A 15,725-nucleotide genomic window follows, 5' to 3' on the forward strand; every position below is an offset into this window, starting at 1 on the left:
AGTGTTAAGGACTGATGTGGTGGAAGAAGAATCCTTTAATATTTTTAAGGCAGGGGTAGAGAGATAAGCAAGGGGTGTAAAGTTATCAGAGGGAGGTGGGAACACAGATTTGAGGCTACAATCAGATCAGCCAAGGTCTTATTGAATGGCAGAGCAGGGGTTGAATGGCCTAATCCTGCTCCAAATTTATATGCTCTTATGGAAATAAGAAGATATTAGAAAATACATGACTAGGACTATACTGCATGAACAGAAGATAAGTACAAATTGTTTAGCCTGAATTGCCTATTTCCATGTTATAAATACCAACATAATAGGACAGTCTTTTTCACTTACCATTGTCAGAATTGGATCTTTTGTTCGTTGTGCTCCCAGGAACTAACTCACATGATCCAACATCACCAACATCAATACCTTCGGCCATTCGAAAGACCCTCTCTAAAAGGTCTGGGCTGTATCTATTAATAAAAACAAACAATTTATTTACAGAACTTCACCATCACCATCTTCAGCTCTTGTCTGATAATTATGTTTACGTTAAATCATAGCAAAATACAATAAATTTAGAACCACATAAAAGGTATATTAATGTATCATGATCAACAGTGTATTCTTTCTCGAAAGCAAAGTTCTTTGTTTTGGCCCACTCTTTCCCCACCACACACACCCAACCCCACACCTCCCAATCTTTAATTAGGGATGACACCCACAACACATGCGAGTTAACATTAACATACCAGGAATAATTGCCAAAACATGAGAAACGAATTCTAGCTGTTGAGAGGGAATCTTGCCAATGTTTTTGTGTTTCACTAAATGATACTGTGAACACCTATTAGACCCGAGATTTGTTACACATCATCTAAACTCGCACAAACTGCACGTCATCTTCACTCCTTAATCAAAGTCTGGAAACTTCCCACCTGTAGATAGTATTTTTTTTTAATTCACTTGCTGGCCAGTATTTATTACCCACCCCTACCTGCACTGTCCAGTACAGGGCTACCAAGGCATTGGTTCATCACCCTCTTCTCAGGGAGCTTAGGGTTATGCATTAAGTATCGACACCTAATGAATTACAATAATAAAAAAGTATAAGCAGGGATTTTATGGGAGAGGAGTGAAACAGTCATACAGCCCTACAGCACAGAAAAATGCCCTTTGGCCCATCAAGTGTGCACTGTTCAAAAACAAGCATCTAACTACTCTAATTTCATTTTCCAGCACTTGGCCCATAGACTGGTATGCCTTGGCATTACGAGTACATATCTAAATTCTTTTTAAATGTTATGAGGGTTTCTGCCTTTGCCACCCTTACAGGCAGTGAGTTCCTAATTCCCACCACCCTTTGGGTGAAAATATACTTCTTCATATCTCCTCACCTTAAATCTATTCCCCCTGTTCATCGATCCTTCCACCTCATCTAGTGTATCAATGCTCCTCATAACGTTATATATCTCAATCATGAGTCTCAGGTGAGGTACCAACAGCCTGAACAAAGACCAAACTCAAATGCTTCACTCTTCCCACTTAATTAAACATATTTGTGCTTTCCGATGTAACCTCATTAAAGTCACCACGAAATAGTACACCCAAATAAAAATGCATAAATGACTACTAGACAAATACAAAAATAGCCAGGACAAACATAGCAATAGATATTTTTGCTCCTACGACTAACAGCTTCCGGAACAGGCACCTTTTAAATTCCTTCCAATGAGATGGTAAACCAAGGTCCTGTCCTTCAAATGGATGGAGTAGATCACTTGACATTACTTCAAAGAGGAGCAACATGTTTCCTCAGGTGTCCAGGCCAATATTTAATCCCTCAACCAAGTTTGCTAAAATTGTTTTTTTGGTCTAATATCATTGTTGTTCACGCAAGACACATGTGTAAAAGTTGTCTGCTGCATTTCCTACATCAGAAAATGCAAATTACAAGTGGGCCATTCATTTAATAAGATCATAGCTGATCTGATGTGGCCTTACTACCATAACCTTTGACTCTCTTAGTCAAGCATCTACCTTTGCTTTACAAATATTGACTGCCTTTTCTTCCAATGCCCTCTGTGGTCAATTTCCAAAGAGTCAACCTTAAAAAAAAGTTCTTCACAATCTTAAATGGTTCACTCATGTTTTTAAAGTGTCGTCCCTGGTTCTAGTGCCTTCCTCTAGAGGAAACATCCTTTCAGCATTCACCTTGTCAAGTGCCCTCAATTGCATAAGATAACTTCTCATTGTCCTAAATTCCAAAGGACACAGACCCATGCTGTCAAACCTTTCATCATAAAGATAACCCCCTCATTCCAGAAATCAGTTGAGTAAACCTTCTCTGAACTGCTTCTAACAACTTTAAACTCCTTCTTAAAGAAACTCAAATGGTACACAGAACACCAGGTGCGGCTTCACCAATGCCCTGCAGAACTGCAGCAAATTATCTCTTCTATAGTCCATTTCATTTGCGATAAAAAAACACTCCATTTACCTTCCTAACTGCAAACTGTAATTTCCAGTTCCAGATTCCTCTGCGTATCTGGATTCTACAATCTCTTTCCATTTAAAATTATGTACTGCCTTTCAATTCTGCTGGCCAAAGTGGACAAGTTCACATTTTCCTACATCATACTCCATTTGCTGTACTTTTGCTTACTCACTGAACCTATATATTTCTCTTTGCAGACTCCTTATACTCTCTTCACGATTCCCTCTACTACCTTCAGCAAACTTAGCAACCATACCTTTGGCTCTTTCATCCAAGTCACTGAGATAAACTAGCACCAATCCCTGTAGCACTCCACTCGTCACATCTTGCCAACTTGAAATTATTTACACCTATTATTTTCTGTTAGCAATCCTTTGTTCATCCTAACATGTAAACCCTATACCATGAATTCTTAATTTGCATAGTGATATCTAATGTGACACCTTGTCAAGTGCCTTCTGAAAATCTAATTACAACCATCCACTGGTTTCCCTTTACACATTCTGCATGTCACTTCCTCAAAGAAATCCAGTAAATTAGTCAACTGTGATTTTCTTCTCACAAAATCATACTGACGCTGCCTAAGTGCTTTTTTTATTCATTTGCAGGATGAGGGTGCCACTGGCTAGGCCAGCATTTATTGCCCATCTCTCACTGTTAAGCAGTTAAGAGTCAACCACATTGCTGTGGGTCTGGAGTCACATGTAGGCCAGACCAGATAAGGATGGCAGTTTCCTTCCCTAAAGGACATTAGTGAACCAGATGGGTTCTTTTGACAATCGACAACGGTTTCATGGTCATTAGAACTCTTAATTCCAGACTTTTAATGAATTCAAATTCCATCATCTACGTGGCAGGATTCGAACCCGGGTCCCCAGAACATTACCTGGATTCCTTGGATTAACAGTCCAGCGATAATACCACTAGGTCACTACCTCCCCCTTATTATCCACATGCCTCTGTATGACCTCCTGAATAACAATAATTTCAGCAGTAGTGCTTCTATTGTTTCTAATTGACAGTAACAAAGATGCCCATGCATTAACAGAATGCCTATACTCAGAAAATCCTACGTTACTTCTGGACAGTTTCACTTTTGTTACATGGGCAAATGTGGCTGCCAAGTATACTGCAAAACTGCATAAACAATATATTAGCAAATAACTAGATATCTGCTTTAAATTAAGCGAGAAGGGAATGCTATCCAGAATAGCACTGATCATCTGTAAATAGTGCTACAAGATCTTTTATATCCACTTAAACTAGCAGGGGCTTGGTTAGTCCTTGTCCATAAGTCTGCTCTGAATATGCTATATCTTCAGTCCTGCGTTTATGTATCAGTACTGTGTTTAAGTCCATAGTGGTTTGAATCCACAATCTTTCACAGTGACTAAGCCAAGATGTTTATTCAAAATCAAAACAAATCAAGAAACTAAACCATCAACGGGTTTGTGTCAATGATATTTTTATTACAGATATTTTGATTAAAATTTGATCAATGGTGCCGCTTTAAAAAAATGGTCATACATAACTCCAGTCAAACAAGTCTTTTGAATATAAGTACAAAGAGTAGATTTGAATGTGTGGATGTAATTTTAAAAATAAAGCAAAAGAACTCACCCTTCTGCTGGATACCAAATCCCTATGCTCTCTAACATCTGCCCACCCATCTTCCTTGACAATAACTCTATATCAACTTCATGAATACAAAAAAGTGGGCAAGGAGCCCAAAGCAATTTTGCTGAATTATGAGCTTTTGGGGCTGTGTTTTTAATTTAACAAATGAAGGTCGTCATGTGATCTGTTCCGAGGTCAGCCTGACAAGCCTTTGTGGTTTGGTTGTTTCAGATTAAAGGGGACCTTGGTTGTTTTACTGGGAAGAGGGTGCAAAGTACTTATGCCAGGAGACATAGTGCAGTGCTTTTAAATGGGTCCTTTATTGAGAAACCAAATGTGACGTCAGCTTCCATGCTTTCATGGGGAATATCAGTGAATCTCACAGTTAGTTTACTGGGGTGGGGGAGAAACAGGGAAGAGAGAGAGACAGACACACAGATTAAAAAAAAACAAACAGATGGAGAGAGACAGAACAGCTACAGGCTGAAATCCTCGATAGTTCACCGTATCAAAAACAGGAGGGGAAGCTTGCGCTTGGATTTAAAAGATCAAATTTGTAAGGACTTGAATCAAAGGTGGAAGATTCATCATGCTTCCACTAGAGGAAGATCTCCACTAATACTCTCACCAAGAAGGTCAGTTCTAGGATTAGAAGCTAATAGGCTGGGAAAGGAAAAGAACAGAAGTAACCTGGGGAGCTAAGAGTCATTCGAATAGAAGCAAAGTACTGTGGATGCTGGATATCTAAAGTAAAAATAGAAAGTGCAGAGAATCTCGGAGGGTCTGGCAGCATCTGTGTAGAGAGTAAGAAAGTTAAAGTTTTGTACGTCTTCACTTTTTTTTGAAAACAAAAATTATTTGGGCTGATTCTGGGCGAATTGAACATCTACTTAAAGGACTACATTCTGAATCCTGCAAAGTGTGTTTTTACAGTTGTGCTGAAGGTAAGAAGAGGGTTATTTCGTTCTGCAGATTTAGGTACAAGTCTCCTTTGAATATAATGTTTAATCAATAGAGCTTTTAGACTTTGTTACAGTAAACATCATAAAATGTGAAGTCTAGTGTCATTCTTTCAGCTATTAACTGAAGTTTGAATTTTTTTTTCTTATTATTCTTTAATGGGATGAGGGTGTCGTTGACCACGCCAGCATTTATTGCCCAGAGGGCAGATCAGAGTCAACCACGTTGCTGTGGGTCTGGAGTCACATGTAGACCAGACCAGGTAAGGATGGCAGTTTCCTTCCCTAAAGGACATTGGGGAACCAGATGGGTTTTTCTGACAATTGACAATGAATGCATGGTCATCATGAGATTCTCAATTCCAGATATTTCATTGAATTCAAATTCCACCAGCTACCCATGGTGGGATTCGAAACTGCGTCCCCAGAACATTCTTTGGGTCTCTGAATTAACAGTCCAGCGATAATACAACTAGGCCATCGGCTCCCCATTCTTTTTGAGAGTTATCAGTCTTCATGGAGGTTGTAACAATTGATTCTCAATTGTTTTACAATTTGCCACAGGACAGACATAAAACCAAAAATTCACCAGGTGAAAGACATCAGGCCCCATGACTCTTAGCATCAATGTTGCTCCACCCTGCACCATCAAATGATGAAACCCTCCGAGATTACAGGAAGAAAGCATGAAAACAAAAAGTACTTAATTGACCATTCCATTTTTATTTCCCCTAATCACCGTGCCATCCCTGTTCCAGCATTAACATTCTCCAAAGTCAATATGCATTTAAATTATTCCACAGATGATCAGAAATACCCTTGTTTCTTTAATTTACTTTGAATATTACCGTACTTTTAACTTATAATAATGCAAAAGGCTGTGTTTTCTTATTGTCAGAAAATTACTGTCAATCATGCTTAAAAGGTTCCTCTGGGTAGAGACAATGACATGCAATCCAGGGCTCAAAACAAAAAACTCATGGGAGCATCAGCCAATTCTCCACTTGGTGTAAAAAGGCCATGGCAAGAATCCTTCTGTACAGAAGTTAGAAAAGTGAGTGCTGTGTGCCGCACAGTCAGAAGAATAAATTAATCTGTTCAGAAAGAAGAGAGTTTTGCACTGCATTCTCGAGCAAATGGTTTAGTTGAAACTGCAGAAGATAACCCTGCAGTATTCTTTAAAGGCCGTCATACTACAATTCTCCAATTTGTCTTGGAGAAATGTCAGGAACTGTGAACTCACTTTGGAGTTAACAAATTTGTTTGAGTCTAAGAAACCTATTGGTTCAGAGCTGTAATGTTCAGTTCTTACCCAGGAGGAAAACAGGTAAGCTCAAAACTACCGAGCAATTCTGACAATATTAACAGGTTATTCAGGTTGGCACACCATATATACTGAATGCTTTAAAGGTTCCTGGAGTAACTAAAAGGAAAAGTCTGGATTTCAATCTTTTGAAGAACATGCAAGTCAAATTACCTCTGTCATACAGCATTGTAAAACTTGGAGGAAAAACAATCAAGATTGACCCTCCATCTTGAACCAATTCTGTCCATAGAATAAAAATACTTCCAACCATGCTATCTGGTTTGGAGTTCCAGAATTTTGGACCAGAAATTATGAAGGAGTTATGAGATATGTCCAAAGCAGGTTATCTGTGCTCTCATAGGAAATATGGATGTGGACGTGAGGTTTTTTGCACAAACCAGCTTGGATTGATATTCCAAATAGCAAGTCCGAGATGTCCAACAGCAGAACATTGGTTAGGTTGCTGCAGCACTACCTACAGACACTGCAGCCATAGTAGATGTTAACTTTGTGAGAAGTTCCTGTTAGCTAGCTGATGTCCATCCACTGAGGGCTCAAATCTACCTTTGTTTAAAGACCTAATGTGTAAGACGAACAGCAGAGTCCATTAGGGGTTGAGATAATTCCAAAATGACAAGGTCATTGATAGAAAACCAAAATCCATTCTGTGACAGGCTGATTATCCATTGGTGAGTCAGGTAATTCTACAGTTTTTCAGGACACTGTTGGTAAACAAGCCCAAAAATTTGCATTTTTCACAGGAGAAATAAACAGAACATAACTTACAAAGCTCCAAAAATTCTGCATTAAATATGAAATTTAACCTTCTAATACACAATAAATTGGGGGCCCAAGTAGAAACAGATGGGAAAAGCAGCCAGGTGAAGACTAGAATTGCGTGGGATAAAGATTAGTGGCACCCAGAACAACAGACCAGTCCCTATGCACTGGAATTCTTCCCACTTGGTGTTGAATAATCCAGCAGGCCAATAATGTTGTAATGAGCATGGTAGTTTTAGCTAAAAACAAATTCACCAAAGCTATGCACCTATAGGCTTGACTGGATATTAGTCAGGGTGGCTACCGCTGCACACATTTGAGAGTAACCAAACTTTGGTTCCCCTTAATTGTAGGTTCTCTAAATTAGATACTTTGATTTGATTTATTATTGCCACATGTACAGAGATACAGTGAAAAGTATTATTTTGTGTGCTAACCAGACAAATCATACCTTACATAAGTACATTAGGGTAATGGAACAGAATGCAGAAAATAGTGTTACAACTACAGAGAAGGTGCACAGAAAGATCAGCTCTAATATGTGAGAGGTCTGTTCATAAGCTGGTAACCACAGGGAAGAAGCTGTTCTTGAATCTGTTGGCATGCATTTTCAAACTTTTGTATCTTCTGCCTGATGGAAGAGGGTGGAAAAGAGTATAACTAGGGTAGGAGAGGTCAATTATTATGTTGGCTGCTTTCCTGAGGCAGCGGGAGGTATAGACAGTCAATGGAAGGAAGGCTGGTTTTTATGACGGATTAGGCAATATTCATAACTCACTGCAATTTCTTGTGGCCTTGGGCACAGCAGCTGCCATATCAAGCTGTGACGCATCTGGATAGGATGCTTTATATCAGCATCTATAAAAATTGGTTAAGAGTCATTGTGCTGAATTTCCTTAGCCTTCTGAGAAATTAGAGGCATTGGTATGTTTTCTTGACTGTAGCACTGCCATGGATAGACCAGGATAAACTGTTGGTGATATTTACTCCTAGGAAGCACTCGACCACCTCCACTTCAGCACCACTGACACAATCAGGGGCATGTCTTCCATTCATTTTCCTGAAATCGATGGCCAGCTCCTTCATTTTGCTGACATTCAGGGAGAGATTGTTGTCTTTGCGCCACACCACTAAGCTGTCTCTCTCTTTCCTGTACTTTGCCTCATCATAGTTTGAGATCTGACTCACTACAGTGGTGTCATCAGCAAATTTATAACTGGAGTTAGAGCTGAATTTGACCACACAGTTGTGAATGTATAATGAGCATGAGGAGAAGCCGAGTACACAACTTTGCAGAGAATTGGTGTTGGGGATTATTGTGAAGGAGGTGTTGTTGCTTAACCTTACTGACAGCGGTCTGCGGGTCAGGAAGTCGAGGATCCAGTTGCAGAGCGGAGAGCACAGTCCTAGGTCTCTGAGTTTGCTTGGAATTATGGTGTTGAAAGCAGAGGTAAAGTCAATAAATTGGAGTCTGATGTAGGTGTCCTTGTTATCCGGATGTTCCTGGGATGAACGGTACACCAGAGAGATGGTGTCTACATGGAGCTATTGCAACGGTACTAGGGATGCGTGCAATGTACAGCAGCATAAAGTCCACCCTGTGAATTTCTGAATAGCCTGGTTTGGAGGACATCAAATGTGGTCATGAATGCATGTCACATGTCAAGTTGACAGGGAAAAAAAATGCTTATAAACAATTAGTCTTGTTTTGCCTGTGACACCCGAGTTAACATAATATTTGGACATAAGGAGGATTAATAGGTCTATCAGCCTTTTAAACCCATTCCGCCACTCAGTAAGTTCATGGCTAACCTTCCTCTTCAACACCATTTTCCTGCACTATCCTCATATCTCTTGATGTTTTTAACATGTATAGATAGATCAATCCCAGTTCTGAATACACTCAATGACTGAGTCTCCACAGCCTCTTCAGTAAAGAAACTCAAGTCAGTTCTAAATGGCCTGCCCCTTATTCCAAGACTGTATAACCCTTTTCTACACCCCCGTGCCAGGGTAAAGATTGTTCCTGCTGAAATCATTGCTCTGTATTGTATATATTCTTCTCGAATTAGAATTCTTTAGTCCTCCAACTTTATAGTTTCCATTTAGGAACTACAACATATGCCCACAAACACTGGGAACCAATAATTATAGTAAAACAAAAGGCAGACATGGTTTTTGGAAAGATCAGCTCTCTCACAATAAATCCCATTGTTATTGCCAACTTAAGACTGCTTTACTTATTAAGCAATACCTGGCTATCAATTAGTGAACACACCAATTCCATTTGACTCTGGAACACCACTTTCATTTATGCAAAATAAAACTATTACTTCTTCAAAGCTAAATTATGATGTTATACAACAACAAAGTAGTAACTGCAAATTTCTTCCTTTCTGACTACAGCATTACAGGCATTTAGAAACTAACCCTTCAAATCTTTTCACAGGGAATGTCTATCCCCGAATTATCTCTGAACAAAATAAGTGCAATTGTTGAATCTCTCCGCCTTTGAGTAACATTGGGATGTCAAATCAGGCTTTAGATAAACTGTAATACAGGCATGGAAAAGATACCCAATGAGTTCAAGGGACAGACAGCATCCCAGTCTGGGACCTGTGCATTTCTATTTGTCTATCTGTGTGTGTGGAGGTAAACAGAACTCCCATTAAAAAGCCCAGCCAAAGATTTAAGAAACAGAGTGCATTGCCCAGCACTGGCACATTTCACTTGGGAGACTGCTGTGGCAAGGAGGGCAATGAGAGGGAGAAGAAAGAGGAGTGCGGGAAAGGGGATGAGAGGATAATGATGAGGGAAGATGGGGGGAGTGATGAAGGAAAGGAGGAAGATCCTTTACTTATTCATTTTACGGGATGAGGGCATCGCCGGCTAGGCAGCATTTATTGCCCAGAGGGCAGTTACGAGTCAACCACATTGCTGTGGGTCTGGAGTGGCATGTAGGCCAGACCAGGTAAGGATGGCAGATTTCCTTCCCTAAAGGACAGTAGTGAACCAGATGGGTTTTTCCGACAATCGACAATGGACTTACTGTCATCATTAGATTCTTAATTCCAGATATTTATTGAATTCAAATTTCACCATCCGCCCGTGGCGGGATTCAAACCCAGGCCCCAGAATGTTCTCTGGATTAACAGTCTAGTGATAATACCACTAAGCCATCACCTCCTCAGTAAGAAGGAAGATGGGGTGGTTGACGAGGGAAAGAAAAGGCAAGATGGGACAGTGTTTAAGGGATCAGGGAGGTTGAAGGGGATGAGGGACAGTGAGGAGATCAGGGAACGATTGAGTTGGGGTTGAGGGTAATGAAAGGGAGGTTTGGGGGGAGATCTGGAGGGAGACAGGGATCCCGGGAGACAAGAGAATCGGGGATGGGGTTCGGGTGAGGGAGAGGAGGATCATGAGAGGATGGGACTGACGGTAGATCAGAGAGCGTTGGGGAATAAGGAGGATACGAGAAGGGGCTGAGGACGAGTGAGGGTGGTCGGTTATATAACGAAAGCCTGGTGCGGAGTGAAGGATGGCATGGGTGCCGGGGCTGGGGGGCTGGGGGCCTGGGGGCCTGGGGCCGGGGCCTGCTCCTCTCACTCACCTACAGCCCAGGAAGACATGGTTGGTCCACACCATGGAGAGGGCGAGCAGCTGCTCCATCCTGTTTCCCGGGTAGTTCTGGATGTGTCGAAGGATGAACTGCCGGCGGATCCTCCAGTGCTTGTCGCTCTCCGACAGGCCGCGGTACTGCTCCACCGCCTCGGTGAGCTGCAGCTTCGGGCCGGCCAGCGACTCCACGCCGGCCGCCATCTTAGAGACCGGGCCCAGGCGGCGGCGCCCTGGCCGGGGTGACACACACACACACACCGAGCGACAGAAAAGTAATCAATCCGCCTTCCCGGCTTCAAACAGAGCAGCCGGCCACAATCACCCAGCGACCAGGCCGCGGTCTGAATCCTGACGGCGGCTAAACAAGCCCTTCCTCCTCCTCCTCCCGATACTGCGGCTGCCTTCCCTCCGGCCGCCCGCTCCGAACTAGCGGAGGCCGGCCCGCCAGCACCCCTAGTGTTGGCGGTGTGGAGGTGCGGGTACGCGGCTCCCGGCTCCCAGCCCCCAGCCGCCACAATGTATCCGCTCTGCTGTCACAAACACTACCCTTGACAACAGCGACACAAGCAGCAAAGCCAGCGAGAGGCTGCAATATCAGCCACTGACTGGCCAGACCCGTCCTTCACTCCACCGCCACACCGTGTGGTCGCGCAGACCGCCCCAAAACCAATCCGCATATCGCAAGCTCTCGTAGACAGCAATGTGACAAATAGCCAGACAGATAGTCTGCTTTACTGATCAGGCTCATTGACCAGGACGGTCGGAATGACTCGCCTACTCTTCTTCAAAATAGTTAATGAGGGATGTCCAGGACACCAGGAATGACTCACTTTCTCTTCTTCAAAATGGTGATGAGGGATATTTTGTGGCCAGGACAACGAGGATGGCACCTTTGCTCTTCAAAATAGTAATGAAGGATGTATAATAGCCAGCACACCAGGAATGACTCACTTTCCCTTCTTCAAGATGGAGATGAGGGAGGTATAATGACCAGGAATCCAGGATTTGAGTTGATTTATTATTGTCACATGTAACGAGGTACGGTGAAAAGTTCTGTTTCATGTGCAAGACAGGCAGATGATGCCATACAAGGTGAGTAAGGGTAATAAAACAGAGGGAAGAGTACAATGTTAACAGCTGCAGAGAAGGTGCATCAAGAGTGAGACAAACATTAAATTTGAAATTTGAAAGGTCCATTCAAAAGCCTAAAAGCAGCAGGGAAGAAACTCTTCTTGAATCTGTTGGTCCATGTGTTTATGGAATGACTTACTCTTCTTCAAAATAGCGATGATGGGTGGAAGCCAGGGATGACTGGCCTGCTGCTTTGCAACATTGATCTTTTGAATAAAAGCAAAATACTGTAGATGCTGTAAATCTGAAATAAAAACATAACGTGGCAGAGAAATTCAGCAGGTCTGGCAGTATCTGTGGAGAGAAAAACAGAGTTATCACTTTGGGTCCAGCATGACTCTTGTTTGGAACTTTTAGGTTCACCAGAGAGCAGTGGAATGTCAGTTCAAAGCCACATTCAAAAGAGAATACTTTCACTTTTCATGTTGGCAAGGCATAATGAGTGGTCTACCACAGGGATCAATGCTGGGGCCTTAACATTTTATAACTAATATCAGTGACTGGGAAGAAAGGAATCAAGGTTATTGTTGCTAAATTGAGAGACTGCAGAGCTCTGTGATACAGAGGGATCCTAATGCATGTATCACAAAAGGTTAGTATGCAGGTACAGCAAATAATGAAGAAAGCTAACAGATCTTACCATTTATTGAAAGGAATGGAATACAAAAGTAGGGAGGTTATACCGGACATTGTTGAGATCACGTCTGAAGTATTGTGAGCACTGTTCATCCCCTTATTAAAGGAAGAATGTAAATGCTTTGTAGCCTATTATCAGAAATGGGTGAGTTGTGTTATGAGGAAAGGTTGGGCAGTCTGGACTTTTATTAGTTGTAATTTAGAAGAGTGAGAAGAGACTTGATTGAAACATGTAAGACCCTGAGGCATTTTGGCAGGATGACTGAGGAAAGGATGCTTTCTCCTGTGGGATGACTGGATGCTGGAAGTTTGTAAGTAAGGGAGCCTTAAGCTCTTTATAAAAGTTTTATGTTTGTTTGTATTTAACAATGATCTGAAATCTACAGTTTCAATTCTAAATTTCCCAGACTTAATCAGGACTTTACAGGGTTTCCACTGGAAGAGCAGTTAAATAATTAAGGACAGCTGTTGAAACTGTTTCACTGTAACTTGGGTCAGCTAGCTGTTTTTCTTCAGACCCATATAAAGGCAGGCAGGGGTTCTTGCAGTACAATGGTAGTGTACCTAATTCTGGCCAGATGACCTGTGTTCAAGTCCGAAACCTCCAGATTGACCTACGATATCTATAAAGCCAGGCATTTTAGTGTGGAGAGTTTGGTAAATAAGGAAGGTGTTGCTTTTATGCTTTTTTAAATTTTCTATGAATTGGTTCTTACTGTACTACAAGGAAACTAGCTACCTGTTTGGTGAGTACATTTTTCATTCATTCACCGAATGTGGGCATAGCCATTTAATGTCTATTGCTATTTGCCAATATTGCTAAGTGTCTGGAGTCACATGTAGGCCAGAACAAATAAGATGGCATATTTCCTTCCCTAAAGGACATTAGTGATAGTTTGTTCCTCCAACAATTGGCAACACTTAGACTCTTAATTCCAATTTTTGTTTTTCATTGAATTCAAATTATGTCATCTGCAATGGCAGGATTTGAAGCCAGGTACTTGGACCATTAGTTGGGTCTCTAAGTTAATAGTCTAGTGATAATACCATTAGGCCATCATATCTGATAAGTTATTGAAAACTTCAGAAAATATTAGATTTCATAAACGACATTAAGATTAGTGCTTACAACAGCAACTAATAGTAATCATGCAATGCAAATATGACTCACAGTAAAACAATATTTCAAAAATACAAGCAATGGATGAATAACGTCCTTGAGTGGAAGTTGATTGGTCATGTACAATGAGAAGGCTGAAAACGCTATCGTAACAACAGAAGTTGCTTTGCCTGCTGTATATTAAGTGACTGTAATTAATTCTTGTTTGAATTGCAAACAAAAAAAACGTTCTTTATTGTTTCCAATGAAAGCCTACTAAAAATAGTGTAGTGAGATGTTTTTATCTTGCATTTGAGCATTCAGATGTATCCTTCCAATCTGCACACTTGGGTTCTTTGGTGTTTAAATGTTGCCCAAAGAATTTCCCTTGACTTTCTGACACAGAGACAAGGAAGCCAATTCTGAACCCTTGTACATGGAGAAAACAATATTGAGACAAAAATAGAAAATAAATGATGGAAAGCAACCACTTAATGCCTGTGATGGAAATAGGTTCTGAAATATTTGTAACCTCTGCCAGATTTTCTTCTGAATTGCTGAAAGTTTCTCTTTCTTCTAGTTAACCAGTTATTTCTGTGATAAATTATCCTGGTACTATGGTGGTCATTGGAAAGTATACAGTGTATCTAGTGCACCAATTGTGGTATCCTGCCCTTCAACCGGAGCTGACTGCAACCTTGGACACTTTGATTTGAATTATCACAGAGTCTGGACCAAACCTCTTGCTGGATTGCTCAGGGTCTGCATGGTTTTATGCTCAAGACATGGAGTCATGGTTCTTAACTTTCCCGTTCCGTGTTGTCAAAATACACTGCTGTTCGTTAACAATGGGAACTTCCACTTCAAGGATGGGTTGAGTGGGAGATTCAGTCCATTCATTGCCAAAACACAGAAGCTCCCACTCCAACTTGGTTTTCCTGCAGATGTAGAGAAGCATTGGAGTGGGACTGAAACAGAACAATTGATTCAACTTAAAAGATGTAGCAGGTTGAATCTTACCATTGGCAGGTGGGACTAATTTAGTTTGAGATTATGTTTGGCACGGATTCATGGGACCGAAAGGTCTGTTTCTATACTGTATAACCTTTTGGTGAAGTGCCATTTTCATTGAGTTTCATGGATGATCTATTTCTACAAATCATAGCAAGTTTTCTCATGCTATAGTGCCAACTCGACCCGTTAACTATCTACCACAACGTGGCTCTGTCTCATTGAATACTAGCTTGATTCACCCACACTGTGTAACCAGAGGTGCTTGCAACTGTCGGGATATCCCAAGGTCTATGGTGCTGGCACCATCTTTACAAGGCCATTGTACACCCGGACAAACACTATCAGTGTGCACCTGCCGTGCACGGTCCATGACATCTGCCCCAGTCATGACAGATAATGGGAGATAAGCATGCCACTTTGCAGATTGGAGGTCTTGGTGGATGGGGTGGTGCAGCGGAGGGCTGTTCTCTTCCCACAGGATTGGCACTAGAGGCAACAACACCATACGCTGCCATAACAAGGTGTAGAGCTGGATGAACACAGCAGGCCTAGCAGCATCATAGGAGCAGGAAAGCTGACGTTTCGGGCCTAGACCCTTCTTCAGAAAATTTTGAAGTCTAATTTGAAGTCTAGTTTCACGCACTTTTGTTGCTGATCAAATGGGTATGTGAGAAAAGGATAATTGAACATCTGAAATTTTGTGTGCCCTTTCATGGGATTGTAAAAGGGGTGGAATTGCACTGGAAGATCTGATTTCTTGTGATCAGTTGGTGAGTTGATATGTTTGAAAGTGAAACTGCTTTCCCCGTTCACCTGGTGAATGTGATGAGGTCAGATTGGGATATTTTCTAAGATTACAAAGAGATTTTGATCAAATGGGTCAATGGGCCGAAAAATTGCAGGAGGAGTTCAATCTGGATAAATGCAAGGTATTGCATTTTGGTACACTAAACATGGGCAGGACTTATACAATTAATGGTAGGGTCTTGGGTAGTATTGCAAAACAGAGAAACCTAGGGGTGCAGGTACATAATTCTTTGCATCACATATAGACAGGATGGTTAAAAAGGCATTTAGCACACT

At 41.5% G+C, this 15,725-nt stretch overlaps 1 protein-coding gene across 1 annotated transcript; it reads right to left on the reverse strand.

Moving 5' to 3' along the window:
- Positions 1-242: 242 nt before the first annotated feature.
- On the reverse strand, positions 243-11,270 carry LOC125484879 (CDKN2AIP N-terminal-like protein). Its single transcript, XM_048605419.1, has 2 exons — positions 10,755-11,270; positions 243-458 (listed from the first exon to the last, which is right to left on the reverse strand). Exons 1-2 carry the CDS (start codon positions 10,961-10,963, stop codon positions 329-331), a joined length of 339 nt encoding a protein of 112 aa, XP_048461376.1. The 5' UTR covers positions 10,964-11,270; the 3' UTR covers positions 243-328.
- Between the last annotated feature and the right edge of the window lie 4,455 nt (positions 11,271-15,725).

This window comes from Rhincodon typus, chromosome 14 (genome assembly GCF_021869965.1).
Source record: "Rhincodon typus isolate 14 chromosome 14, sRhiTyp1.1, whole genome shotgun sequence".
Classification (NCBI taxonomy): domain Eukaryota; kingdom Metazoa; phylum Chordata; class Chondrichthyes; order Orectolobiformes; family Rhincodontidae; genus Rhincodon; species Rhincodon typus.